We start from the raw sequence: 24,674 nt of genomic DNA on the forward strand, positions 1-24,674 counted from the left end.
CATTCTAATACTCAAGTCAGACTCCATCCTTGCCTCTACTCAAGAACCATCAATGGCTCCCTGCTGCCTACAGGGAAAACAGCCACTCACCAGTTTTGCCCATGGGGCAGGCACAGTAGAAGGAGGCCACACGGTCATGGCAGGTGGCCCCATGGAAGCACACGGCCGTGGCACAGTCATCAATATTCTGACTGCAGCTCTCGCCTGTCCAGCCATTGACACACACACAGCTGTGGCCACCCAGCGTGTTGAAGCAAGTACCCCCATTGTGGCAAGCGTTGGGCTGGAGCTGACACTCGTCCACGTCCTCCGTACAGAATTGGCCTGTGGCACACAGATGCACCAGTCTAGTCACCTGGTGCATGCCGACCCAAGGTCTTCCCTCTAGTCCCACTGCTCACCTGTCCACTCAGGAGGGCACTGGCAGTTGTAGGTGTTGACACCGTCCACACACGTCCCCCCATTTAGACATCGGTGCCCTGGACAGTCGTCCACATTCACTTCACAGTTCTGGCCCTCGAATCCTAGCATGGGAGGAGGGAGCAAGGATGGTCATTGCCAGGCTGGCCTGCTGTCCCCCCACCTCTGCTGCCTCCCTTAGGTACAGCTCCCTCACCAGGAAGGCAGGCACAGTCATAGGTGAGGTCGCCACTCTGTCTACAGGTGCCCCCGTTACGGCACGGCGAGGGGGCACAGGCCACCAAGGGGCTCTCACACAGTGGCCCTGTGTAGCCAGCTGGGCACTGGCAGCGGAAGGAGCCAGGTGTGTTGAGACAGGTGCCACCATGGCGGCAGGGTCCGCCCATCCGGCACTCATCCACGTCGCTTCGGCAGCTGCGGCCCTGGTAGCCAGGTGGGCAGGAGCAGACGTAGCGGCCATCGGACCCCACGGAGCAGCGGGCACCATGGGCACAGGGGCTGCTGAGGCAGGGGTCTGGCAGGGAGCAGTCTGGGCCTGGACGGAACCAGAAAGGGTGAGCCTGGGGCTGACCACACCCTTGCCTGCCCCGGGCTCCCTTCCAGACCCTCCCTTACCTCGGAAGCCACGGGGGCAGCGGCAGGAGAACCGGGCGGTGCCTGCCACCACCGAGCTCTGGCAGACACCATGGCCAGCACAGGGGCCGGAATGGCAGGGGTCTTCCAGCTGACACCGTTCACCCACCCAGCCTGGTGGGCACCTGTGGGCAGAAATGACCTGGTGGGGAAAGTGAGGACAGGACGGCCCCAAACACAGAGATACGCACAAGAAAGACAAGAAACACACAAGCAAACACACACGCATACTCATTCATCCATGCAACAAATATTCCCTGAGCACCTACTAAGTTCTTAGCAAGAGGAATACAGCAGCAAACACAATTAAAGTGGTCCCTACCTTCCTGATGTTCACAGCCAGGTCCGGCAAAGAGAAGATATACAAATAATGAATTAATAAACAACATGCCGGGGTGGGGCGGTGGTGAGGGCCATGAGGGCCATGAAAGATGTAGTGGGTTGAGTGGTGGCCCCAGAAAAGTTATGTCCATGTCCCAGTACCTGTGACTGTGACCTTATTTGGAAAAAGAGATGTAATTAGTGATGTAATTATATGATGGACGTCAAGATGAGGTCACCCTGGGTGATCCAGGTGGGCCCAAAATTGAGTGACAACTGTCCTTACTTACAAGTGAAAGGCAAAGGGAGATTTGAGAGAAAGAGAAGGCCGTGTGAAGAGACTGGAGGAACACCTGGAGGTTCTAGAAGCTGGAAGAGGGAAGGAAGGACTCTCCGCTAAAGCCGTTGGAGAGGCTGTGACTGCCAATACCTTGATTTCAGACTTCTGGCCTCCAGAACTGCGAGAATAAATTTCTGTCGGTTTCAACCAGTTTGTGGTAACTTGTTACAGTAGCCACAGGAAACTAAGACACAGGATAAGGAGGATAGTGATGGGGGTGGGGAAAAGGCAAATACATTTTCACAGTGAGGGAGGGAGTCATGGGGCTGTGTGGGGAAGAGTAGAGGAAACGGGAAATGCAAAGTCTCAGATTCCCAGGCACACACAGACAGACCCCAAAATATACACAGATACACAGAAGGACACACCAACACGATGTGTTGCCCTGGCAAATACTCAGATACCAACCCATAGCCTCATTCACGAATATGGACTCTCACATGGATAGGCAGGAGAACCCCCACCAATCCTCAACTCCTTTCCTGGGGGCACATAACTACCCTTCCTTCCGTTGCGAGGAGGAGGTGGCCACCAACGCGGGCGCCCTCTTGTTGGAGGAAAGTCCTTCAGCCTGCAGCCCCCTCCAAACCCACCAAGGCAACCTTGAATGTGCGGGTAAATATGGGGGTTGGTCTTAAGACCAGAAACTTCCAGACGGTGGGGTCAGAGGGAGGGGCTTGGAGAGACAAGAGGGTCCAGGCCCGTCCCCCGACGCTACCCACCCCTCGCGCCGGTTCCTCCTCTGGCTTGTGCAGGTCGCTCGGGGCTAAACTTAAGTAGCTGACTCAGCCTTTAGCGTCACCCACAAGATCCCCTCACCCCAGCCCCCACTGAAACAAGTCGGGGCACGGCCGGGTGCAGATGGTGTAAGAAGGGGAGAACCCAGCTCCCGAGCGCCCTCTCCCAAGGCCCTCAGGCCAAGGACGGCAGCCAAGACTGCTCGCCGGGAGAGGAAGTGCTGCTCTGGGCGCCGAGAACTGCGCACCGCCCCCCGCCCACGTCAGGCAGGGCGTGGCCGCGCGGCCCCCTCCCGGCGCCCCGGGCGGGTTCCCACGCTCTGCGCCCCGCGCCCCTGCCGACCGGTCTGGCTGGTTCCAGCTTCGCCCGCGCCCCACCCAACCGCCCGTGCTTTGCGGGAGACGGGCGGGGGCAGGGGTGTGTGTGTGGCGGGGGGAGCACGGACTTGGCGGGGTGGACTGGCTGGGGAGGCGAGCACTAAGAGATAGAGACAAGGGTTTGAGAGCCTACTTTGAAGGGGAGAGTTGGGGGATCCATGGAGGGGTGACAGATTGGGGCGACCCCGAAAGGACACGAGAATTTGGAACCTTGAAGGAGACTGGGGGTGGGGGGCGTGGGGAGTGCTTCCCACGGCCCAGGTCTGGGGACTGAGCTCTCTCCACTCCGGGCGATCCGGGCTCCGGGCCGCCGCGTGGGCCGGTGATTCACCTGTCGAGGGGCGGGGCAGCCGCGGGCGCATTCACCTGTCGGCAGCATTCCAGGCGCGGAGCTCCAAACGCAGGCGCCCGGCCACGCGGCTCCGCCTCCCAGATGAGTAGCTCTGGGTAAGGTCCCACTTTACCCCCGACTCCCACCGTCCCAACCCGAGGAACCCGCTCAACCAGGCTAAGACCCCCACCCAGGTGAGCCACAGTGGTGCTCCAAAGTGCGTGTGTAACTTCAAAGGGGCTCTAACGTCAACCCAGACCACCCAGCTTGGACCTGGCACACATGTTGCTGAATAAATGGATACATTAATGAATCGATCAACAGCTAGTGGGTGAGCTGCTTTTACTAATGATAATATTATAGAAAGGAACCAAGCATTTCCCCATAACCTTGAGAGGTTCCACCTTATGGCACCTATTTCCTGTGTCCCTACCATTATTAATAATGATAATCCCATTTATTAAGCATTTACTGAATGCCCAACACTATGCTGATTGCACCATAGGAAGGGTCTCAATCTTTACAGTCAGCCCCATAAAGGAGGGAACTATTATTGCCCCATTTTCCAGATGCAAAAACTAAGGCACAGAGAGCTCAAAGCACTTGCTTTGAGGCCAGAATTCAAACTGAGTTCCGTCTGCCTCTGCTCAGCAATATCCCAGGCCCGGCCCTGCCCTGCTCCCGCAATCCTCTGTCTTTCCTTGCATTATCCAACATTGCATTTTGGGGGCCCCTTCTGGTCACAAGCCAAGGAGAAGCACCCTGTGTCACAGATCAGTGAGGTTGAGGGAGGGGAAGTGACTCACTCAAGGTCACACAGCAAGAAAGTGGCAGATCAGGGCTCTTGTGTCCCCACCACTAAATCTTGAGATGTGGGAATGTGCAGATGCTGTACCCACTACTACCAAGCCACTATAGTGCCTGAAAATTTGTTGATTGAGTAACTACCTGTCCATCAGGGGATTTACACAAGACCTCAGGCAGCAGAGAATTCTGTGAAGTTGGCGTTGATGGGCCCATTTTTTTTTTTTTTTTTTCTAGATGGGCCCATTTTTAAGACTGGGACACTGGGGCTTAAAGAGTTTTAAGTCTCAGGCCATCGGCAACATGATATGGGATTTGAACCCAGGCCAGGCAGACTCCAGAGCCTCTGCTCCTAACTCTGCTGCATTCAGTGGGGAAACAAGGGGTTGCCCAAGCCACACACATGTAGGAAGTGGTAGAAGCCTCTGTGATGAACACAGAGGCAGGGGGAGAAGACAGACCGCCTCCCCGGACAGGGCCCACTCATGGCTCAGAGCCAGGCACTCACAGGCAGGCAGCCTCCCGGGAGGGCAGCTGGGTGCAGCGACCTCCATTCGCACACGGGCTTCCATCCAGGCAAGAGGGCGCTGGGTAGGGGTGAAGGAAGGTGGGGGTGTCAGGAAGGCACCCAGGAACCCCAGCCCAGAGTGAGACTCCCTCCTTTCCTCCCCCAGGCAACAGCTGCGCCAGGCTGGGGGCGTCTCTGCGAGTGCTGGGAGCCCCCCATCCACAGTTCCCACGGCCCCCCACCCTGGCCCCAGCTGTTAGGGCTGCAGCTGTCCCTGCCAGCTCGAGCCCTGGGAACCACAAGGCAGGGGTGGGCAGGAGGAGGGGCCGACTTATGCCAGATGTGGGCGCTCAGAAGCTGCCAGAATGCGGGGGGGGGTGCTAAGGCAGGAAGTGAGGGTGCTGCTGAGTGTTGAAGGGAGGTCTGGGACTGTGTGCCCAGATCCTGGGGTTGTGGAGGGGGCAGTGGCGGGGAGTCCTAGGGGCATATGGGTCTTCCTTCCGCTGATGTTGGGCATCTACTCCAGCTGGGCAGGCCTGTGTGCTAGGTCTGGGGAGAGATGCCAAGGCACGTACTCCATGTGCCTCCAGCATTGGGTGTTGCAGGGATAGGGTTTGTATTGAAGGGAGGGGCAGCCGGCACAAGATGTGGGCTGCCCTGTCCAGCGTCGCCATCCCTGAGGGCTGTGTCCCTCTGGGGTGCGGCACAGTCGAACTGTCCTGTCAGATGGGTCAGGGGCGTGGCGGGGTGTGAGCTAGTGGAGAATTGTGTGTGCCAGCAGGTGTGGGGCTGCTGTGTGCATGTATGAGAGAGAGAGAGAGAAAGGGAGAGGAAGAGGAAAATTAGAAAAACAGAGACAGACATAAAAGAGGAAACTAGAAGCAGGCAGGCAGAGAGAAGGAGATAGAGATGGACAGAGACAGATTAAAAAGGGAGATAGAGATGGACAGAGACAGATAAAAAGGGAGAGAGAGAACAAATTAAGCTGGACATGGGAATGCACCAAACAGGGCTTCTGTCCCCTTCCTCAAGGGACAAGCAGACAGGACACTATTACCCAGACAGGAGCCCGTGGGTGTTTGCGAACTCACACTGGGGGCCGCATGACACAAGCCGTGGGCCCTGCTGAGCTGTGGGCCCTGTGAGCCACATGTGTGTTTGCGTGACCTGCATGGATGTAGAGGATTATAGACTGAAACTTTTTGTGTGTCCATGTATGTGAACTATGTATCTGGGTATATAGCTGTGTGTCTGTGTGTGACCTCTGTGTGCCTGGGTGTGTCTGTGTATGGGTTGGATGTGCCCGTCTGTCTGCATGTGTGAGCTGGGTGTAGGCATGTCCTTCCATCTATGTGCATCTGAGTGTGTGCAGGCAGTGTGTGTGAGGTCTTGGGCTGGTGGTGCAGGGTATGTGTGAACATGTGTCACTGTATGTGCATGCGAGTGTGAACCCATGTGAGCTGTGTATGTCTGTGCCTTGTGTGAGCTGGGTGTATTCCTCTGCAGGTGTACTCTGTGCGTGTGTGCGCACGCGCACGTCCGCATCTCTGCATGTGCGACCCAAGACTGTGTGTCCTGTGAATGTGTGACAGGCCATGCGGGTGTGCGCTGGCCTCGCGGGGGCGGCTGCTCCTGCCTGGTCCTGCCCCATCGACCCCGGGGCTGAGCTGGGGAGGCCCATTTCCTCCCGCAGCCCCCACCCCTCCCAGTGCTGAGCCCCACCGTCAGGGTCCAGAGACCCAGGGCCAGGGCTACTCGGCCCGCATCCCTTCCCTGCCGGCCAGGCCTCCCTTTACGGGGTGCACCCCTGCAGCCCCGGCCCGGGCCCCGCCGCTGTCCCGCTTTGTCTGGCAAAGAAAGCGCGAGGCTGGCCGGGGGGAGGGGGTGTCTAGACGGCGCGGCCATTGTCCCGGGCGGGGGAGGGGAGAGTGGGGAGGGGGAGGGGCGGGGTCCCCCGGCAGGCTGGGTAGGGGCTCGGGCTGAGGGGAGGGGGCGCCGGAGCCGGAGAGGAGCACGTGGGCTCGCGCCCCCTGCCCTCCCCTCCCTTCCCAAGGCGGGGACGGGGTCCCGGGGCCGTCCGGTCCTGGCAGCCAGGGGCGGGAGCGGGGCCGCGGGCGGGGGAAGGGGCGCGGGCGCAGCTCTGGCTCCAGCTCCAGCTCTGGGTCCGGGTCCGGGTCTTGCCGCGCTCCGGCCTGGGAAGTTTTCTCCGAGTTTAGAGCTCCGAGAACTTCGCGCCACCTCCCCGCCCCCCGCCCGGCCAGCCCTGCTCGGAGTAGGGTGGGGGGCTTTTGTGTGAGGGGTCCACGACGTGGGGGTACTTGGGTTCCAATCGTGACCTTCCCAGGACTCCAGACGGGCGTAGGTTGTGAGAGAGCCCCAGATTCTTGGTTACCCACGCCCCCGCACCACCACCCCCCGCGCCACTCTTGATCCCCGCACCTCGAGCTCCCAGTCCTGGGCTCCTGTGTCCCTTCATTCCCAGCTCAGATTTCCCCTGGGCCCCAGTTCCTCGGGCTTCTGGGGTCCTGCCTCGCCCCCACTCCCAATTCTGGGTCCCTGACCCCCGGGACTGCCACACAGTCCCCGGGCTCCTGCGCTCCCTGTCTCTGCTCTCTGGTCCTTGGTTCCCAGGCCCGCCAGCCCCAGGCTCGGGGAGGCCTGGCACTCCGTTCTTACCCTTCCCCCACCCACTCACCCCATCCCGCCCGCCAGGTCCCGGCCCCTCACCTGCAGCCCCCGGCCCCGCTAGCAGTAGCAATAAGGGCAGCGTCCGCACGGACGGCAGGGGTGGCGGCGGCGACATCAGGCGACGGCGGCGGCGGCCCCGGGGCCCCGGCCCCATGGCGGCCGGCCGCGACCCTTCCTCCTCCCTCCTCCCTCCTCCCTCCTTCCCTGGGCTCCTGGCGCGTCCGGGGCCAGCCTCCGCGCCGCCAACTTCGCTGAAGTGAGACTGCCGGACAGCCCCGCCCCCAGCCCTGGGCGGCTCGCTCCGCCCCGGGGCCAGCCCTGAGCTCCCCCGCCCCCGGCCTGGCCTCCCGGGGTCCCTGCCCACCCTCCACCCACACAGCCTGGGACCCGAAGACCCTCTTGGAAACTCAGGCCAGCTCTGCGGTGAGACGCGGGCCCAAACAGCGTGACAGACACACCCAGCCTCCTGAACATCACCCCTGCTCCCCAACACCCATCCAGAGCGGGAGACACACACAGAGCCAAGACGCAAACACAGATACTCCCCCACCCCCGACACCCCGAAACTGAAGCCAGGCACGTCCTGCAAGGCTCATGAACACACAGCCAGGATGCACAAATGCAGAGGCATGCACAGAGCTTCCTGGGGACTTAAAATCTGAAACACTCACAAACTCTAAACTCAGGCCCCGCCAGACCTTGAGCCTTAGGCGATTTTTGCAGCCTCGGACCTCAGACACAGGCTAGGAGTCACGTGTGCTACCAAACACCCACAACCCTTCTTACTCTCAGTCCTCCCTGAAAGCAACCCCTTCCTCCTCACTACCCTGTGTGAACCCCAAATGTCCAACCCAGCCCCACCCCATACCCTACACAACTTTGCCAATCAGTCAGTCTTGCTCAATTTGATCAAACTGTCTTCTCCAAAATCAGTCATACTGCAAAGCCACTCTGCAGTGGGCTCTGTCCCTGTGGCAAGAATGGGGGCCCCAGAAAGGCCCCATGCCCAGCCCTAGAGAAGCTCTCAGTCTGGGGAAGAAAAAACCAGACACAGACACCCCCAGCACTGTGGGCTTAAGGGCTGGGCCAGAGGGAGGGACGAATCTGGGGAGGGCATGCAGAGGGGTCGGTGAGGGCTCTGCTGGGGGAGGGGGGGTTACTTATTCATTCATTCATTTATTCAACAAATAAATATAAAGCTCCAGCTCTATGTCCGGCTTTGTTCCAGAGGCTGGGGATACAGTTTCCTCCCCCAGGGAGGGCGTCACTGAGAAGGGTTCAGAGGGGCTCAGCCCAGAACTGGAAGAAAGACATCCCAGCAGAGACAGGTCTGCACCCAGAGGAGGGGGCAGAGTCAAGTCGGGAGGGAGGGGAGAGTGGGCAGCTCAGGGCTCGGGCTGGCGCTGAGGAGGAGGAGGAGGAGAAAGAGGCCAGGCTGACCTGTAAGTATTTGGCTCGGTGATGAGGCTGCAGGGAGGAATGGGTTGGGGGTGAGGTTCTGAAACCGAGGAGCCTGAGCGTCGCCCATGAGGCAGCTAAACACTGGGCCTAAGCATGGGGCACCAAGATGGGAGACAGTCACAACTGACCGGGCCCAGTATGGGAGATGACCCCCAGCCCTGCTGAGGCTGGCAGATAGCCCAGCCACAGGGGACAGGAACTGAGGATGTCCTGCCACTCTCAACTTATGAGTGCAACCTCCATCTGGGAGGAGAGCTATCCACCCATCTTATGGGTCAGCCCCCATGGGGGTGGGTATCTGCCCATCTTATGGTGACTTGCTGAAGGCTTTCTAGAGGAAGAGCTAAGATTTGAACCCAAGTCTGAGTGACTCCAGGCCACGTGGAGTGAGAGGGGTGGGAATGGGGGTGGGGACTGGGCAGAGAAAAGGACAAGAGTTGCACAATAAGAAGGGCTTACTCACTGTGAGTGTGCTGAGTCAACAGGCCCATGGGGCAGGTGCCGCCTAAGTCCTTCCCATGCCCGTCACCCCAGGAGGAAATCCAAGGCCCCCAGCCCTGCTTTCAGAGCCTTCAGCCCCTCTCCAGCCCCTCCTGTCCCCTTCATCATCACACTGAGGCAAACTCCATCTTCACCCAGCAGGCTTTGCACTCTCATGGCCTTTGCTCAGGTTTCTGCCTGGGACACCCAGCTAGTTAGAAGGACCCTTTTGCATTGCTTCCTCCCCAAGCAGGAACTCACAGCAGATGTATTCTCTTTAAAAATGCATTTCATAGGAGTTCCCCTGTGTCCTAGTGGTTAGGATTCCAGCCTTTCTTTCTTCCTTTTTAAAAAATATTTATTTATTTGGCTGCGCCGGGTCTTCGTTGCAGCACGCAGGATCTTCGTTGCCGCATGCTAGATCTTCGCTGTGGCATGCAGACTCTTAGTTGTGGCATGTGGGATCTAGTTCCCAGACCAGGGATCGAACCTGGGCCCCCTGCATTGGGAGCCTGGAGTCTTAGCCACTGGACCACCAGGGAAGTCCCAGATTCCAGGCTTTCACTGCCGTGGCCCGGGTTCAATCCCTGGTCAGGGAACTGAGATCCTACATGCCACGCAGCGTGGCCAAAAATAAATAAATAAATAAAAATGCATTTCCTTCTAGTTATAGGGAATGCTCTACTACTTCCTGCACATGCCGCTGTTTTCTCCATGCTGGTCCCTCTTTCTAGCATGCCTATCCGTCCTCCATTCCTGTACCTGATGAACTCCTATTCTTCAAGATTCCAGTTCCAGGAAGCCCTCTCTGCTCCCCACCACCAGCTCTCCTAGTGCCCTCTTGCCCTACCGCTCGGCCTTGTCCACAGGGGGCTGGGGGTGCCTGTATCCTGCTCTTTCTTTGCTCCTCTATACTGGGGGCTCCCGAGGCGCCAGGCATCACCCAGCATGAGGTGGGCACTAAGGGGGCAACATGGGAGAGTTTGGTGACTCCGGAAGTGGCTGAAGGAGTTGGGATGCTTAGCCCAGAAGAGCCACCACTGGGGGCCCAGACCACTCTCTTCAGTACCATTCTAGGGATCTGGGGGTCCAGAGACTAGGGGTCCAGGGGGCAAAGATAGGGTCTTCAGCAGTGGGGGCTAGCTCCTCCCCTGACCCATCTGAGAAAGGACTTTCTGCTGGAAGAGATGCTCTCATAGGTGCTGATCTCCCTGTCACAAGGAGCAACCAAGAACCTGGACACACATTTTGCTAGGCAGGAAGTCCAAAGTCTGCTACCCTGTTGATCCAATGGCCCCTGGTCTATGGCAGACAGAGACAGAGAGGGAGCAGTAATGGTGAGTACAGCATGGGGGGAGTGGGGACAAAAGGAAGATACCCTACTGGTGTCAGTCCCTTTCTGAAGCCTCCAAACTCTGAGGGCACCCACTCAGCAAGGCAGAAGGTGAGCGTCCCCTCTCCAGGTTTCTGCCGCCCTCCAGCCACGGTGGCCGGAATAGCCCAAGGTGTCTGGATCCTTGAGGGACAGGACAGTCGGAGCAATTATTCCCACGGCTTTGCAGCAGACAGCTGCCCAGTTCCCAACGTGGTGGGGGTAGGGGTGGGCTTGAGCCGTCTCCCCTGCCCCTGCTGGCTGCCTTGGCCAGGGACTGCATTTCTCCTCAATGAGCTCAGTCCCCAGGGATGCGGGACCTGGGGCCAAGCCAAGACACAGCTGCTGGGCCCAGGCCCACTGACCGGGAACCTGAGAACGTGCCCTTGGCTTATCCTCTTGGGACCACAGTCCTGTCCTCTACACATGGAAGCTGGGGCCAGGCTGTCACACCCAGGCAGTGGGCCATGGGAGCCCAACAAGAACCAGCAGGAGAGAGAGCTGGTGGGTATGGGGCCTGGGCAACAGTGGGAAGGCTGGATCCCAGGGGTTGTGGGCTGCAGACCCAGCCAGCTATCCTGGCCACTGCCTCCCTGGGGCTCTCTCATGCTCAAGTGGCTCAAGGCCACTGCACTGCCTCCCTGGCTCCCCGCTGCCCAGAGTGACACCCTCCTCACCTTGCCAGTTCCCCTTCCCTGTCTCCCAGGCTTCCTGGTTTTTGCACAGGCTGTGCCCACTGCCAGGAACACCTTTCTCATATTCGGGAGACTCCATTCACCTGACGGCTCACTCTGACCCTCCAGCTCTTCTCACCTTCATTCAGTCATTTGACAAACGTATACTGAGTAACTACTTGGTGCCAGGCCCTATGATAGGTAGAGGTGACAAAGACAGAGGTTTTTGCCCTGATAGGGGAGACAAACAAGTAACAAGAAGACAAACAAATAAGAACTATAGAATGTGCATGAGAAATGAAGAGATTTCAGCTCTAGGGGGTCAGGATAGGCCTCGCTGACGAGGGGATATTAGAACTAAGATCTGAAGGAGGAGAACAAGCCAGCGAGGCAAACAGCCTGGAAGCGTGTTCCAGGCAGAGGGAACAGCAAGTGCAAAGGCCCAGAGGAGAAAGGGGTGGGTAGAAAAGAAGAACAGCAACGAGGCCAGGATGCTGGGTGCAGAGTGAGCAAGGGGAGGGAGCTCAGGGAAGCTGATGGGGGCCAAGTTCCAAGGGGCCAAAGGGTCTGGGGTTGTATGAAAAGTACAGTGGACACCACTGAAGGGTTTTAGCAGGGGGAAGCTGATGTGATCGAGGCTGGAAAAAATAACACTGCCATTTCTTCTCCCAGGGAACCTTCCCTGCAGTTTCCCATGGTCTCCTCTGGCTCCTACGGCCTCTTCCGTTTCAACTCCGACCACTCCATGTGACCCTACCTGGCTCCCACGTCATTCTGAGCTCTGTGGGCCTCTGTCTTGCTGACTACTGAATCCCCAATGTCTAGCACAGAGCCTGGCACATAGTAGGTAAAATAATTGTCAGTTGAATGAATGAATATACCCAGCACATCTCGGGGGAAGAGCAGGACCCAGGAGCTGGGACCCGAACCTGCTCAGAGCCAGCCTTTGAGATGTCCCTGTCTGGACACAGACATGTCTGGCCTCCGTTAGATCAGAGCTCAGTCAGAGGAAGGGATGGGGGCTGGTGGGGCTTCCTAGAGGAGGAGTGGATGTGAGGGCTGAATGTGGAAGAAAGGGGAATGAAAAGAAGGGAACTTAACTGTTATCAAGCACCTACTGGTTCTGCCGCTCTGGGCAGGGGAAGCAGGGAGGCCGTACCCCACCCCTTCTGGGGTGGAGGCAGTGGTTTCCCTGCCTTAAGACCCTCCACTGGGCAGGACATCCAATGGAGGTCTTGGCCTCATGGGCTTTGGGCTCAGACCACTCCAGCCTTCCTCATCCATGGCCTCACCCAGGACCCCACCTCCTCCAGCTCACCTCTGAACTATGACACTCCAATGTCCTTTAACTGCCTCCTTGCCTCCCTGGCTGCTGAAACTTGTCTTCCTTCCTTCCTGCAGGTGTGGCACTTGTCCTCCCACCTTTCCTCCTGCTTCAGAGAAGGGGAGCACCTTCCTAGGGCTTTTCATTACCTCCTCCTGTGGCCAGAGGTTGAGGTCTCTTCTGTGACAAAGTGAAATCTGCAGCAAACGCTCATCTCACACACACACAGCCCTTCCCCAAGCTCCTGTCTCTCTCCCCTGCATCTCCCCCCGGCACTGCTCCCTCCGTTCTTCCCCTTCTCCACTCTGCTCTATGCCCCAAGAGGCTGACCTCTACAGACTGTATCAACGGACATCCTTGTCCTCGGGCTTCCAGGTGGGTTTGGCCAATAGGAGGCACTGGCAGAGATGAAGTGGGGGTGGGGGGGAGGAGAGAACAAGATATTAATTCTCCTGTATCTTTCCCTGTAGGGTCACCACCTCGGCTGACTGTGTTGCTTGACCAAAGGCCCTGTCCACATAGTCCACACAAACCTCTCCCTGAGTTCTGCTAACATCCTTCCTTCCCCTTTCCCCGTCAGGTCAGGGGGATCTGGAGATGGTAATGGCTCTCCAGGGGTGCTCGCTGGGGGTGCTGCACGAACCCCTGTTGGTTTCCCCAAACCCTGCCTGCTGTATATGGTCCCTGAAGCAAACCTGCCTCAAATTGTCCCATTTGAATGTGCCAGTTGTTCCCTCCAGGATCCTGACTGGGGTCCCCACTCTTCCCTCCCATCCCTGCTTAACCACATTCAGAGCATCCAAGCCCTCTGTCCTCAGCCCCCACTCTCAGGTTTCCGCCCTCATGATCTGCATGGCTCAATCTCTCAGCAGCTTTTGACACCATGGGCTATGCCCCTCCTCCTGACCTCCCCCCCCCCCCCCCCCCCGCCACTGCTGAGGCATCATGCTTACCTGCTTCCCCTCCTACCTCTTTGGTTTCTCTCCTCTGCCTGTCCCTTAGATGTTGGGGGCCTCCAGGGCTCAGTCTCCAGTCTTGTTCTCCACTTTCTTCTGGGGAGACTTCATTCTCTCTCCCAGCTTCAGTGCCCTTCTACCCCACGGTACATGGATGCTTGCTCGGTCATCTTTGTCTTTAACCCATTAAAGACAAAGGTGCTTCTAGGTCCCTGCCTCAGGGGTCCAGCCCCCTCAGGCTGAACATGCCCCAAAACCTGCTCTGGCTTTCCCTGCATATCTGCTCCTCCCCTAAGTGCCTGGACTTAGACCTCATCCTCTACTGCCTGGACCATGCCCATCCTCCTTCCAGGCCTCCCCACCCTCAATCTTCCGTCCCTGGTCCTGCCCCCTCACCAACCCCGAAGTAATATTCCAGACACACAGATCTGTCCGGGACCCTCCCCTGCGGTCCCCACCACACTGGGAGCAAGCTCCTGGCCTGGCATTCGAAGCCCTTTGTAATCCCATGTCTTCCTATCCCAAACATTCCTCCCAGTCTCACAGAAACGCTAAATCACCCGTGCATGGGAGGCTTCTGTGGATTGGAGCACAATCTTGCAGGAGTCAGCTCTAAGGCCTTCCCTGCCCTCCTCCAGGTAGGTGCCCCACCCCTCACCCCCCGGCCCGCATTCCACCTAGGGCTGGGAGAGTCTGCCCGGCTTTGTCTCCCCCGTCCCTCCTCTGGTGCGGGGCCACGGATTACAGCTGGTAGCGAGGACAGGTAAATGAGTGGGTGAGCGGATGAATGAATGATGAGTGAGTAAAGGATGTAAGGTGATCTGGAGGCGGGAGCTCAGAGAAGGAAGAGGGAGAGGGAGAGGCTGAGCCTGGAAGGGGCCTCAGACAGAGTCCAAACCCTCCGGGGGCCAGCTCCCTCATGAAGTGATGAGGTCTCTGAGCCCCTGGCTCTAAGAAAGACGCTCCCGGATTGGCTCAGGCTGGGAGAGGCGGGTTTCGGCCGAGCCACTAGTCGCTATTGGCTCACTTTCCAGGACCCTGCCCAATCAACGCGATCGCTTTTCTCCCCTCCCCACCACCGCCTTTCTCCCGCCAGCAGCAGCGGAGGAAGACGGCGCCTTCTCGTTACCCTGGCAACCGTCAGCGGACCCTGTCACCCCGGCAACTGTCCGAGGCCTCCCGTCAGCCCTCTCCTGGGCCTCTTCGGTCACCCAGACAACTGCTACCCATTCCGGTTAACCATCAGCCCTTTCCCCGTCACCCTGGCAACGGTCACCAGACCCACCGCCCCCCCTGGACTCACGGTCCTCATCCTGCACGCAGGCCTCCTCGCCCCAAACCTTCGCCCCAAGCTGAGGTCCCGGGTTCCCTCCTCCTCTCGCCCATTTCCCCGGCCCCAGAGGGGCACTGCTCCCACCCTGGCGGGGGGCGGGATGGGTAGGGCCCTGGGGGTTCCGGCTCTTGTCAGGGCTGTTGGACCGTCCGGTCCTGAAGCTGTGCGCAGCCCTGAGCCTGTCTCCTCACTCTCGCTCTTGCGTGGGACTGTTCAGCCGCTACAGGGAGCTTCTCAAAATGCAAACCATGTCCCTCCCCTGCTGAAAACCCTCCCTGGCTTCCCTTGAGAATCAAATCCAAACTCTTCGAAGCCCCTGGCGGTCTGGCTGTGGCCTCTTCTTCCACACGCCTCCCCCTCTCGCTCTGCTGCAGCAGGCACTAATCTCCACGCTGTTACTCCAGTAGCCCAAGCTTATTCCAGCCTCTGACCTTCCTATTTACTGCTTCCCACTCCCTGAAAGGTCTGTACCCCAGGTAGGGAAGCCTTTCCTGAGCCCTGTCACACACCTGCATAGCTCTCTCTGCCTCTTCTCAGTTAATTCCAGAATGGGGGCTTTGCCCTTGTTCGCACCCTATCCCTAGGGCCTAGAACAGCTCCTGACACATACGATGAGTGAAAGGATGTTACGTTGGGGACAAGGGAGGACAGAGCGGGTGACCAGCAGGCAGGCTTTGGCCAGGCAGGCCCATCCCAGAGATAAGAGAATGTATTTCTGAGGTCTGCTGGGTCCCCAGACTGATTTATCACACTGCTGCAAGTCATGACAGTGTTCCCAGAGGCCAGGAAAACGCTAGGGAGATAGAAGTTACTGCTGTGACCAGCCTGGGGCTGGGTGGTTCATCTTCAGCTTGTATGGCCCTCACTTGGAGGCTGGAGCCAGGAGTCCCCAGAAAGAATCAGCAGCAACTATGGTTAATTTGGAACAGAAGATTCCGGGAACTGGAGAGACAGGCCTCAGACCCCAGATGGCTATTCAGGGAGCTGGTCCCTTCCTGTGCCGAGTCCAGAATCTCACATATCCTAACAGAGCCAAGAGCTGTTTTTCCAGGGATCTTTCCCAGGCAGTGGCGAGAGAACTTGACCTCATAAGGCCTGGAGTCATGACCAGGAGGGAGATCATGGGAGCTGCCCAGGGCCTGGCTGGAGAGGAGTCTGGACATCCACCTGCCTGCCCATGATGGTCCTCCCTTGGTGAGCTGTCAGGAGCCAGCCCCCTACTCTTAAGCTAGGAATACCCTCATCAGCACTGTCCAACAGAACTTTCTACTCTGATTCAATGCAGCCCTTGAAATATGGCTAGTGTGACTGAGGAACTGAATTTTTCATCGTATTTAATTTTAATTAATTGGCATTTAAATTGACATAACCAGTCGTGGCTACCAGTACTATACTGGACAGAGCAGTATTTAGCTGAAGACTCAGACTGGAGGTGGAAGCCAGGTCAGAGTTCATGGTCTATGCAACTCTGGGCACTGCCTTCGGTGAGAAGAGTGGGGCCTCATGGAGGGGAGAGATGGGACACTCAGCATCCAGCTCCACAGAGAGGCGTACCTGGTTCCTAGGGTCAAAGTGCTTGCTCACACATGCATACACTCATGACTGTGCGTGAACATATGGGGATGGTGTGCCTGAGGGCACCCACAGATGCACTTGTGTACAATCTAGGAGCTCCACACCTGTGTGCATCAGAAGTTCACCCGTGTAGATACACTGTGAGAACGCCCGGGTGCGTGCAAGCCAGTGAGCGAGCGCCGCTAGTCCAGCAGGTCTTGCAAGAAGGGCCACATGTACTGGTGCATTTCCTCAGGGTTGCTCTGGGGGATCCAGTGCCCCATGCCTGGCAGGATGTGGGCTTCCAGCCGGCCTGGCACAAAACGGCTGCTGATGGCCCCCACCAGCCCCTGCTCAAAATAGGGGTCCTTCTCCCCCCACAGCAGCAGGGTGGGTGTGGCCAGCTCCTGGGGCTCCAGGGGGAAGGTCCTGTGATCAAGACAGACAGACAGGCAGAAGGACGACTGCCCCCACCCGCACTCCCAGAACTCTCCTGAGCTTCTGCCCTGGGTCTGGCCTTACCTGAAGAGGTTTCGGTAGTAGTTGAGGGGCCCAGTGAGGCCACCAGGCTGTGAGAAGCCATAAAGGAAGGCCTCGAGCTCGTTGGGGGTCAAATGTGGGATGCCCCTCTTGTGGTGGGTGAGGGTGGTCTTCAGGATCTGGGCACACAGCAGGACGCTGCCTTCAGTCCCACCCACGACCCTCCACCCAGCCCTGGGCCTTCACCCTACTGCACCTGGAAGTCAGACATGGACAGCAACTTCTCGGGAAGCCAGGGAAGCTGGAACAGGAACATGTAGTTGGAACGGAAGAACTGGCCCATGTGGCGCAAAGAGTAGTCTGGGGGGAAGGGAAGGCAGGCATGAGGCCTGGCTCTCGGGTGGCCCCACACCTCTGCACTCTACCCATACCCAGGTCATGCACACAGATATGCCAACACTCAGGAAGGCCACTGCTACCGGCCTGAGCCTGTGAGGACACTGGACGCTCCTCTTGGCCCAGGCACCAGCTTGCCTCTCTGATAAGTGGTCACTGGACCCACAGAATGGGGGCACTTTCCTCCACAGCTCCCGGGAGCCCCCACAGCCACTGGCGTGCTTCCCCCACCCAGGCCTGGATGCATTTCCCCTGCTTCATTCAGCAAACACTTATTGAGCACCTACTGTGTACCAGGCCCTGTTCTAGACTCTGGAGACACAGCAGTGAATGGAACAGACAAAACTCCCTTGCCCTCAGGAAGCTGGAGACGGGGACAGAAAAGAACACCACCAAAAAAAAAAAAAAAAAAGAAAGTAAAAGAAAGAAAGAGAAAGAGATCATACAGCTATGACTACAACTCTGGGAATTCAAATCAGGTGATGTGATGGACAGTGGGTAGCCAGAGATGGCATCTCATGCTATTGTAGTTGCTTAGCTATCTATGTCTTCCCTGCCAGAAGAAAGCAAATTAACCTCTCTCTCCTCTGCTTCCCCATCTGGACCATGGGGATAATAACACTTTCATAGCTCAGGATGCTTGTGTAGGTTACTCTATGCAGGCTCCTTGTCAAAGCAATTGTAACCTGTAAGTGCTCACAAAAATATGAGCACTGTATTGTCACTGATTGTAGATTGGGAGCACCACGGGGGAAGAGACCCAGGTTCACCGCTGTGTCCCCAGCCCCTGCAGTGTTGACTGGTGGACAAAGAAGTGCGGGCACAGACACACACCCCTTCACACAGGCACATCCCAGCATCCCGGACTCCCCTACACACCTTGGTACACCGACATGGGGGCAGCGCTGACCACTGCCATCCGCTCCACCAGGGATGGGTAGTAGATGGAGAAATTCCAGGCTAGGAGTGCACCCCAGTCATGGGCCACAAGGATGCACTTGGAATAACCTGGGCGGGGGGGGGGGCGGTCAGAGGAACTAGTGTAAGTGAGATGTCAGGAAGAGGTGAGGCAGGGGTGACAGACACCAGGGCTGGGATGGGGGGGCACATCCCCACCCAGGCCCAGAATGACATCCTGGATGTCTGCCATCAGCAGGTCGATGGTGTAACAGTCCACATCCCTTGGTGCATCAGAGGAGCCGTATCCCCGCAGGTCCACAGCCACCACATGGAAGCGGCTCTGGAACTCCCGGAGCTGGTAGCGCCAGGAGAACCTGTCAAGCGGTCCAGGGAGGGAGGTTGAGTCAGGGTCCCCAGAATACACCTCTGCCCTACGCCCAGCAGGGGCCCTGGGCCACCCCACCTTCCTGCCCTGAACTTCCCAGAAGGGAACCGCAGCAGGTGGGCTGCGCCATGGATCCAGGGCAGCCTCAACATGGATACTTCTTCATCCCATCCCTTCAGGGCCTCCTGTCCCCATCTGTCTTCATGTAGACCCCTGTCCCCGAGTGCCCTATCTAGACCCTATATATTTTGCACCCCCAGTCTGCCCAGCCCTTGTCCCTGCCTCCTTGGTGCCCTGGTGGTCCGGGCTTCACCTCCCCCTAGCCCTGTGGGTCCCTGGCCTCTGGGCCTCAGACATACCAGTTCTCCGGGAAGCCATGCAGAAACAGCATGAGGGGCCCGTTGCCCTGTCCAGCGGAGACATAGTGCAGACGCAGGCCCGAACTCTGGGGGAAGGCACAGTCTGAGACTTGGGAATCTCCTCTTCCCCGGGCTTGAACACCCCTCTTCCGCCAGGCCACGTGCACACCAAGACTTGTATTCAACCGTTTGCCACCTCCGCACCGTCCCCACAACAGGCTCTTCGATCCTCGAAACCCCGGCGGCGCCCCCGCATGCTCACCCTGAGAGTCAGGAAGCAGTGCTCGCCCAGCGTGGGGTCGCTCAAGCAGGCGGGTGGGGTACGCCGGGGGCGCCCGCAGCAGCCGCGTCGGGGCCGGCACAGCACGTGCGTGAGGGCGATGCAGCCATAGACAGCTGCGGCCACCAGCGCCGCCGAGAACACGAGGCTCCACATGAAGGCACGAAGCAGCTTCAGAGTGAGGCGCGACGGCGCCAGCAGCGCCGTCACCACCAGCTCGGGCATGTCGTCGCGTCCTGGGACGACCGCGATGCCGTCTGGGGTGTATGGGCGGGGGACGCGGGCAGCAGCAGCGAGGCGGGATCCGGGCTGGGGACCCCGCCGCCTTTGGTCTGGGGCTCCCCGGTGCTGTCGGGGTTTGAGGAACACACCGAGAGAAGAGGCGGGCGGCTCAGACCGAAACCGCCACCGCGAACGACTCACCTAAGGGCTAGGTAAACACCCAGGCGCGACAGTGACAGGGAGCAAGGCTTAAGGTGCGGGGGTGGAGCCTGCGAGGACCAGGCTCGTGTGGTTGGGGTGGAGCCTTGGGGAGAAGGGATGCTAGGGGCTAGGGCTGTGGGCGGGACCTAGAAAGGCTTGGGCGGGACTTAAGAAAGGGACGGGTCTAGTAGGACTCCCGAGTTGGGTGTGTGGGTGGGGTCTAAAGTCTAGAGGGAGCTCAGGTCCTGCAAGAACGGGAGACAGGAGGTGCAGTGGGTGAAATGGGCGGAGCCTAGAGCAAAGGGGCGGGGCAATGCAGGGTAGGTGCGGCCTACCAGCTGGAAAGGTGGGCCCAACTAGGCCTAGGAGCGAGGTATGGGTTAGGGGCGTGGCTTAGGAGGGTGGGAATGAGGGTGGAGCCTAGAGAAGGCGGGCCTAACGTTGGGCGAAGAAGGCCCGAGGCTGGGCCTGGATGACTTCGGTGCGAGAGCTGGGCCATTGAGCCGCCAGTCGGCCTGGGTACGGGCCAATGAGACGGAGGGGCGGAGTCAGAACTAATATGGCGGGTCAGGTGGGCCCGGAAGCGGAAGGGGGGACAGGCAGTGCCGTGCCTGGGGTTAGGAGGGAGGCGCGGGCGGTCGCCGCGGCCCAACGAAGCCTCGGGAGCCCCTGTCGCCAGCCCCCCTCTGGTGGCTCCCCGCCCTGGAGCGCGCGACCCTCCCCTCGGTCTGGCTCCGAGAGACCTGGCACCACCTTCACCAAGCCCTGGTTCCAACGGTGGTCCAGCTGCCTCTACCCCACGCTGGCCTCCAGTTGGTCCAGCGGACGCGTCGGCCCGCCCCTGCACAGCTGTGATTGGACAATGGCGGTCATTGATGTGCAGGCGACAGGTCCCGCCCGGGACCCAATCCGCAGTTGGTGAGGTCGAGGCTCAGCCAATGGCGACCAAAGAAGGCGGGGAGACCAACTCCTAGAGGGCAGGGCCCGCCCCGGCCGCCGGAGAACGGGGCTGGTCGCATCACTGGGGCTCTGGGCGAAAGAGGAAGCAGAGCAGGGCTGGGCGAGCAGGGCAGCTTCTTCCTCCTCCAGTTTCGCAACCTTCCTCCCAAGATGCTGAACATTTCAAGGTCGCTCATCATTTAACCCTTATAACAACCCTATTAAGTGTAGGTACTATTATTACCTTCCCGTATTATAGACCAAGAGCCTGAAATTCGGCAAATGACTTAATGTCATTTGCCTAAAGCCTAACAGCTGGCTCAACAGCAATCCAGGAGTTGAGAAAAGCAGCAGTCTTCGGCTCCATCTTTCCTTCCGACCGGAGGCAGCCACTGGAACGATTTTCGCTTTCTTCTTTCGCACACTTAGCTATCTCTACATGTGCTTATGTGGCTATTTCTTGATTACCAATTTGGGGCATTGACTATCTCATTGTCACCACCACTGCAGGAGCTGTATCCATGGTTAGTTTTCCTATTGGTTTCCTCTAACTTTACCCCTTTTATCACCTCCCATCTTCCCTTACACCTACCACTGTTAACCTTACCTTTGTAGTTTCAAAGCTGCTAAACATTATACTTGTCCTGGGACCATAAGTAAGTCCATAGGTCCCTATTTAAAGGGAAATAGTGGTTTATGTGGTTCTGCTTCATTAACAATGCATCTCAGAGCGGAAGAGACGTCTATATTGCACAAACGTTTGTTTGCCTTGCATTTATCACCCACCTTTTCTTGCATGATTAGCCTGTATCATGGCTTTGATTTCATTTACGTTTTCCATCAAATCAGTTCTCCAACCACTTGATGATCCCGGTATCCCTCCTGAGTCCTCTAACCTGGCTGCATTTACCAGCCATGGCTGGTGGGTGTCTGTGGACCTCCCTTCTGCTGCTGCTACAGAACACTGACTCCTACATTCCTGCTACCGCCCCCCCCCACCCCGCCCAATCTCTACCCTTAAGCAAAAAGACAGCAGTAGTCACAGGATGATAATTTTATATTCAGTACAAATGTTTATTTTTGCAATGAGAACTGCACAAAAAAAAAACTTTAGTATATAAGTGAAAAGTCTACGAATTCCCTTCTACAAATGTCTAAGGTGTTTAATACAAGTCTCAGATTCACTGACATAATTATTGGCCAAGCGATCCGTGCATACAGTACAGTATGGGCTTGTACACACCTCTAACTCTTGTATTGAACTAAGATTTCTAGTACTGTGGGAGAGACTGGGAAATGGCCAAAGAAATTAAATAGTAGATCCAAGTTCTAATTACAACCCAGTTAAGAGAAACACCCATCAGGGAGGTGTGGAAAGGGCCATAGCAGAATTAAATCTTTAGAAGGAAGGTGCAGACAAAACCATTTCTCCAGCTAAACAGTCAGACTTGGCCTGGGGAAGTTTCTGAACAAAACACAGAACAAAAATGAGGAGGTGGGATGAGATGGAAGAAACCCCAAGGAACCAAAATATAAGTCACACTTGAACCAGCACAGTGGCTTATGAGGAAGCGCTGTGGGAGGGAAAGGGGGCAGGATTGCGTAGCAGGAGTGGGGCAGGTCTCTGGCTGAATGCCTGAACTACATACACTATTAGCTGAGGTTTGGCAGATTCCAAACACAAGATACAGGGTCTTTCTGGTTGAAAAACAGAAAGTGGGATGTGGGTTAATAGTGCTGGAAATGTTTCAATCACTTTGTGTCTTTGCATACGTATAAATCACATACTTTCATCCTACATCCTGGGGGCCGCTCTTGGGTACTGCCTTTGCCCTGTGGCTGGGGCGTGTGTGTACAGATGGGTACACGGGCAGACTGCAGGGTGTCCACCTGGCAGGCTTTCTCAGGGAGGAATGGGTGCGTGTGTGTGCTTGGGGGGGTGGGGGGCGAGGATCCTATTTTGGGGGATGTACACTTATCTAAGAATAACTGGTTAACCCTGAGCTTAAACGAAAGGAGTAGTTCAGTAGAGGCAGGCAAGGTAGGAGAAGTGGCTCAAGTCCTCTGGCCGAGTGGGGGACCAAGATGGAGGAAGGGCAAAGGGGAAGAACACTGTCTGGAGTTTGACCAGGTTCTGCCGGAAGAAGCCAACCTAGGCCAGGGTCCACAGGAAGAATGGGTACTTGGGCTCCCTGACACAGCTTCAGCTTATAGGGGTCAGCTCCTGCCCAGGGACAGTAGGGACAGGACACGTGGTCCCCTGTCGGTAGATCTTGTACAGAGGTGGTGTGGGGGGCCCCTGGGCCTAGCCTAGGCCAACAGGTGGTTCACAAAGAAATGTCAGGGAGACGCCAGCATTAAAAAAGAGAGATGTGTTTATTCCATGATCAGTACAGACCAAATGCATATTCACCGTATGAAAGTCAAACCAGTCAGTGACTCCAGAGTTTGGCCAACACTGAGGCACCAGCGTCATGGTGTAGAGTGGGTTCTCATGGCACACGTAACCTCACCAAGGGCTCCAATTATAAAATTAAAAAAAAGCGGGGGAAGGGGCAGCCGGTCGGTAGGGCCAAGCGCCAGGCGGGGAGCTTCTGCCTCAGTCTGTGGCCTGTGGCCCCTTGTGCCCACCACGTCCCCTGGCCCTTCCTCTCCTGGTAAAAAAAAACAAAAAAAAACAAAAAAAAACCACAACAACAACTCAAACAGATTTGACGTTAAAAAACAAAGAAGCAGCCAACGAATGGCGGGGAGAAAAAAAAAGGAAAAGAAAACGTGGCTTTCTGGTTTTATAATTAAAAATAGACTAGTAAAGTTTGAAACTGAGTAAAATATAGGCAGTTTTTTTGTGTGTTTTGTATGTTTTGTTTTGTTTTTTTTTGTGGGGTTTTTTTTTTTTTGAGTTTTTTTACACCAGTTTGGTGGAGTCACCAACAAACTTCAAACAAAGATATGCCAACTATGTTTCACTACACAGTACAGCCACGGTCACACACTACCCACAGCGCGGTGGCAGCCGCCGCTCAATGAGGAGACAATCACACCATTTCAGAGATAAGCAGTGCCATTGTGTCTGGAGGAGAAGAGAGAATTAAAAATAAAATAGAATCCAACAAAAAATATATATATAGAAAAAAAAAAAAGAACAGAAACACAGGTGGGAAGGAACTGACTTTGGTTGGTGGCCTCACTCGCCGGGCGAGGCCGGCCCACACACGCGCATGTGACAGTCACCTTGCTCCAGATTGCCATGGACACACACACACCTCCACGGCACTATTCCCTTTTGCACAAGCGAACACTTACAGAGAGCGGCTCTCGATTAAAGGCTTGTGGGGGGAGAGGAAGGGAGGGGTGGGGTCTGTTCAAGGCAAAGTCAGTGCCAGCAAGGGGGTGGGCCAGCGCCCTCGCCACCTCCAGCTCTTGCAGGCCTGCCCTGGTCTCCTGGGTGAGGGCAGGGGCAGCTGGGGTGTGGAGGACTCCCGGCGGGCAGGACGTCACAAACGTCACGTTCTTGGGGACAGTAAACCAGTCACGGTGGCGGCAGCAACGATGTCCTGTGTATACTGTGTAGACATTTGGCAGAGAGAAGGGCCTCTGCCCCACACGTGGGGACTTGGGGCTTGGGTCTGGCCGGCACTTGCTCGTGGCGAGGCGTGCTCTGAGCCGACGTCCTGTGGGGCGGGGTGGGGGTGGGGGTGGCGGGACGTCCGGCTGGCTGTAAGGCAGATAGGCTCTGCAGTCCTCAGCTGCCCATCAGGCCTGCCCCAGGCATAGCATGCAGGAGAGCCAGGCCCGGAGTTACCCCCTTGCCACTGCTACTGCCTCCACTGCTGCCCCTAACACTATGGAGAGTCAACGTTTTGCCAGGAAATCAAAGTCAGAAGTCACCTAGGTGCTCTCAGAAAAGATTTTCTTCAAATATTGACAACAGATCACTCTGGAAATTCATGTCAATGGTAGCTGCCATCTGGAGGAGAGAGGAGAGCAGGAGGGAGTGAAACTCAGTGTCCTGCCCTTGCTGTGGTTCCCAAACCCTCACCCCTGACCTCCAGCATGGGCTATTCCCTCAGGGCCCACACCCCAGAACCTCCCCTGCACTGGGCCAGAGCACCTCTGAGGCCCAGAGGCCAGCATGGCGCACATAAGAAGGAGCTCTGCCCTGAGTACCCACCCAATGGCTCTCTGCTTGCACCCC

General features: G+C 57.3%; 3 protein-coding genes and 1 long non-coding RNA gene across 17 annotated transcripts in view; 1 reads left to right on the forward strand and 3 right to left on the reverse strand.

Annotated features, from left to right (window-relative positions):
- The window catches only part of NOTCH3 (notch receptor 3), a 33,986-nt gene extending 26,631 nt beyond the window's left edge, over window positions 1-7,355 (reverse strand). For all 4 annotated transcript variants that reach the window (XM_060144563.1, XM_060144562.1, XM_060144561.1 and 1 more), the window contains exons 1-6: window positions 7,200-7,355; window positions 4,473-4,551; window positions 1,036-1,178; window positions 617-955; window positions 402-524; window positions 91-324 (exon numbers count right to left, since the gene is read on the reverse strand). In XM_060144563.1, coding sequence (XP_060000546.1) covers window positions 91-324; window positions 402-524; window positions 617-955; window positions 1,036-1,178; window positions 4,473-4,551; window positions 7,200-7,314 — 1,033 coding nt within the window. In that variant the 5' untranslated portion in view covers window positions 7,315-7,355. The remainder of the gene's footprint in view (window positions 1-90; window positions 325-401; window positions 525-616; window positions 956-1,035; window positions 1,179-4,472; window positions 4,552-7,199) is intronic.
- Window positions 7,356-12,598: 5,243 nt separating this feature from the next.
- Window positions 12,599-16,119, forward strand: LOC132517411 (uncharacterized). Its single transcript, XR_009539730.1, has 4 exons — window positions 12,599-12,846; window positions 12,942-13,071; window positions 13,966-14,065; window positions 14,527-16,119. It is a non-coding gene; the product is annotated as an uncharacterized LOC132517411 (long non-coding RNA).
- EPHX3 (epoxide hydrolase 3) lies at window positions 16,078-20,209 on the reverse strand. The gene is made up of 7 exons (XM_060144564.1): window positions 19,097-20,209; window positions 18,835-18,920; window positions 18,307-18,464; window positions 18,070-18,198; window positions 17,051-17,154; window positions 16,837-16,973; window positions 16,078-16,743 (listed from the first exon to the last, which is right to left on the reverse strand). Exons 1-7 carry the CDS (start codon window positions 19,337-19,339, stop codon window positions 16,518-16,520), a joined length of 1,083 nt encoding a protein of 360 aa, XP_060000547.1. The 5' UTR covers window positions 19,340-20,209; the 3' UTR covers window positions 16,078-16,517.
- Window positions 20,210-22,833: 2,624 nt separating this feature from the next.
- The window catches only part of BRD4 (bromodomain containing 4), an 81,724-nt gene continuing 79,883 nt past the window's right edge, over window positions 22,834-24,674 (reverse strand). For all 11 annotated transcript variants that reach the window (XM_060144567.1, XM_060144568.1, XM_060144565.1 and 8 more), the window contains one exon: window positions 22,834-24,446. In XM_060144567.1, coding sequence (XP_060000550.1) covers window positions 24,378-24,446 — 69 coding nt within the window. In that variant the 3' untranslated portion in view covers window positions 22,834-24,377. The remainder of the gene's footprint in view (window positions 24,447-24,674) is intronic.

Source organism: Lagenorhynchus albirostris, chromosome 3, assembly GCF_949774975.1.
Source record: "Lagenorhynchus albirostris chromosome 3, mLagAlb1.1, whole genome shotgun sequence".
Lineage (NCBI taxonomy): Eukaryota > Metazoa > Chordata > Mammalia > Artiodactyla > Delphinidae > Lagenorhynchus > Lagenorhynchus albirostris.

Coding starts and splice junctions, on each gene's coding strand:
- EPHX3 (XM_060144564.1), bottom strand. CDS start 19,339: ATGCCCGAGCTGGTGGTGACGGCGCTGCTGGCGCCGTCGCGCCTCACT. Junction 16,974..17,050: donor TGTCCATGTCTGACTTCCAG/GTGCAGTAGGGT, acceptor CTGTGTGCCCAG/ATCCTGAAGACCACCCTCAC. Junction 16,744..16,836: donor TACTACCGAAACCTCTTCAG/GTAAGGCCAGAC, acceptor TCTTGATCACAG/GACCTTCCCCCTGGAGCCCC.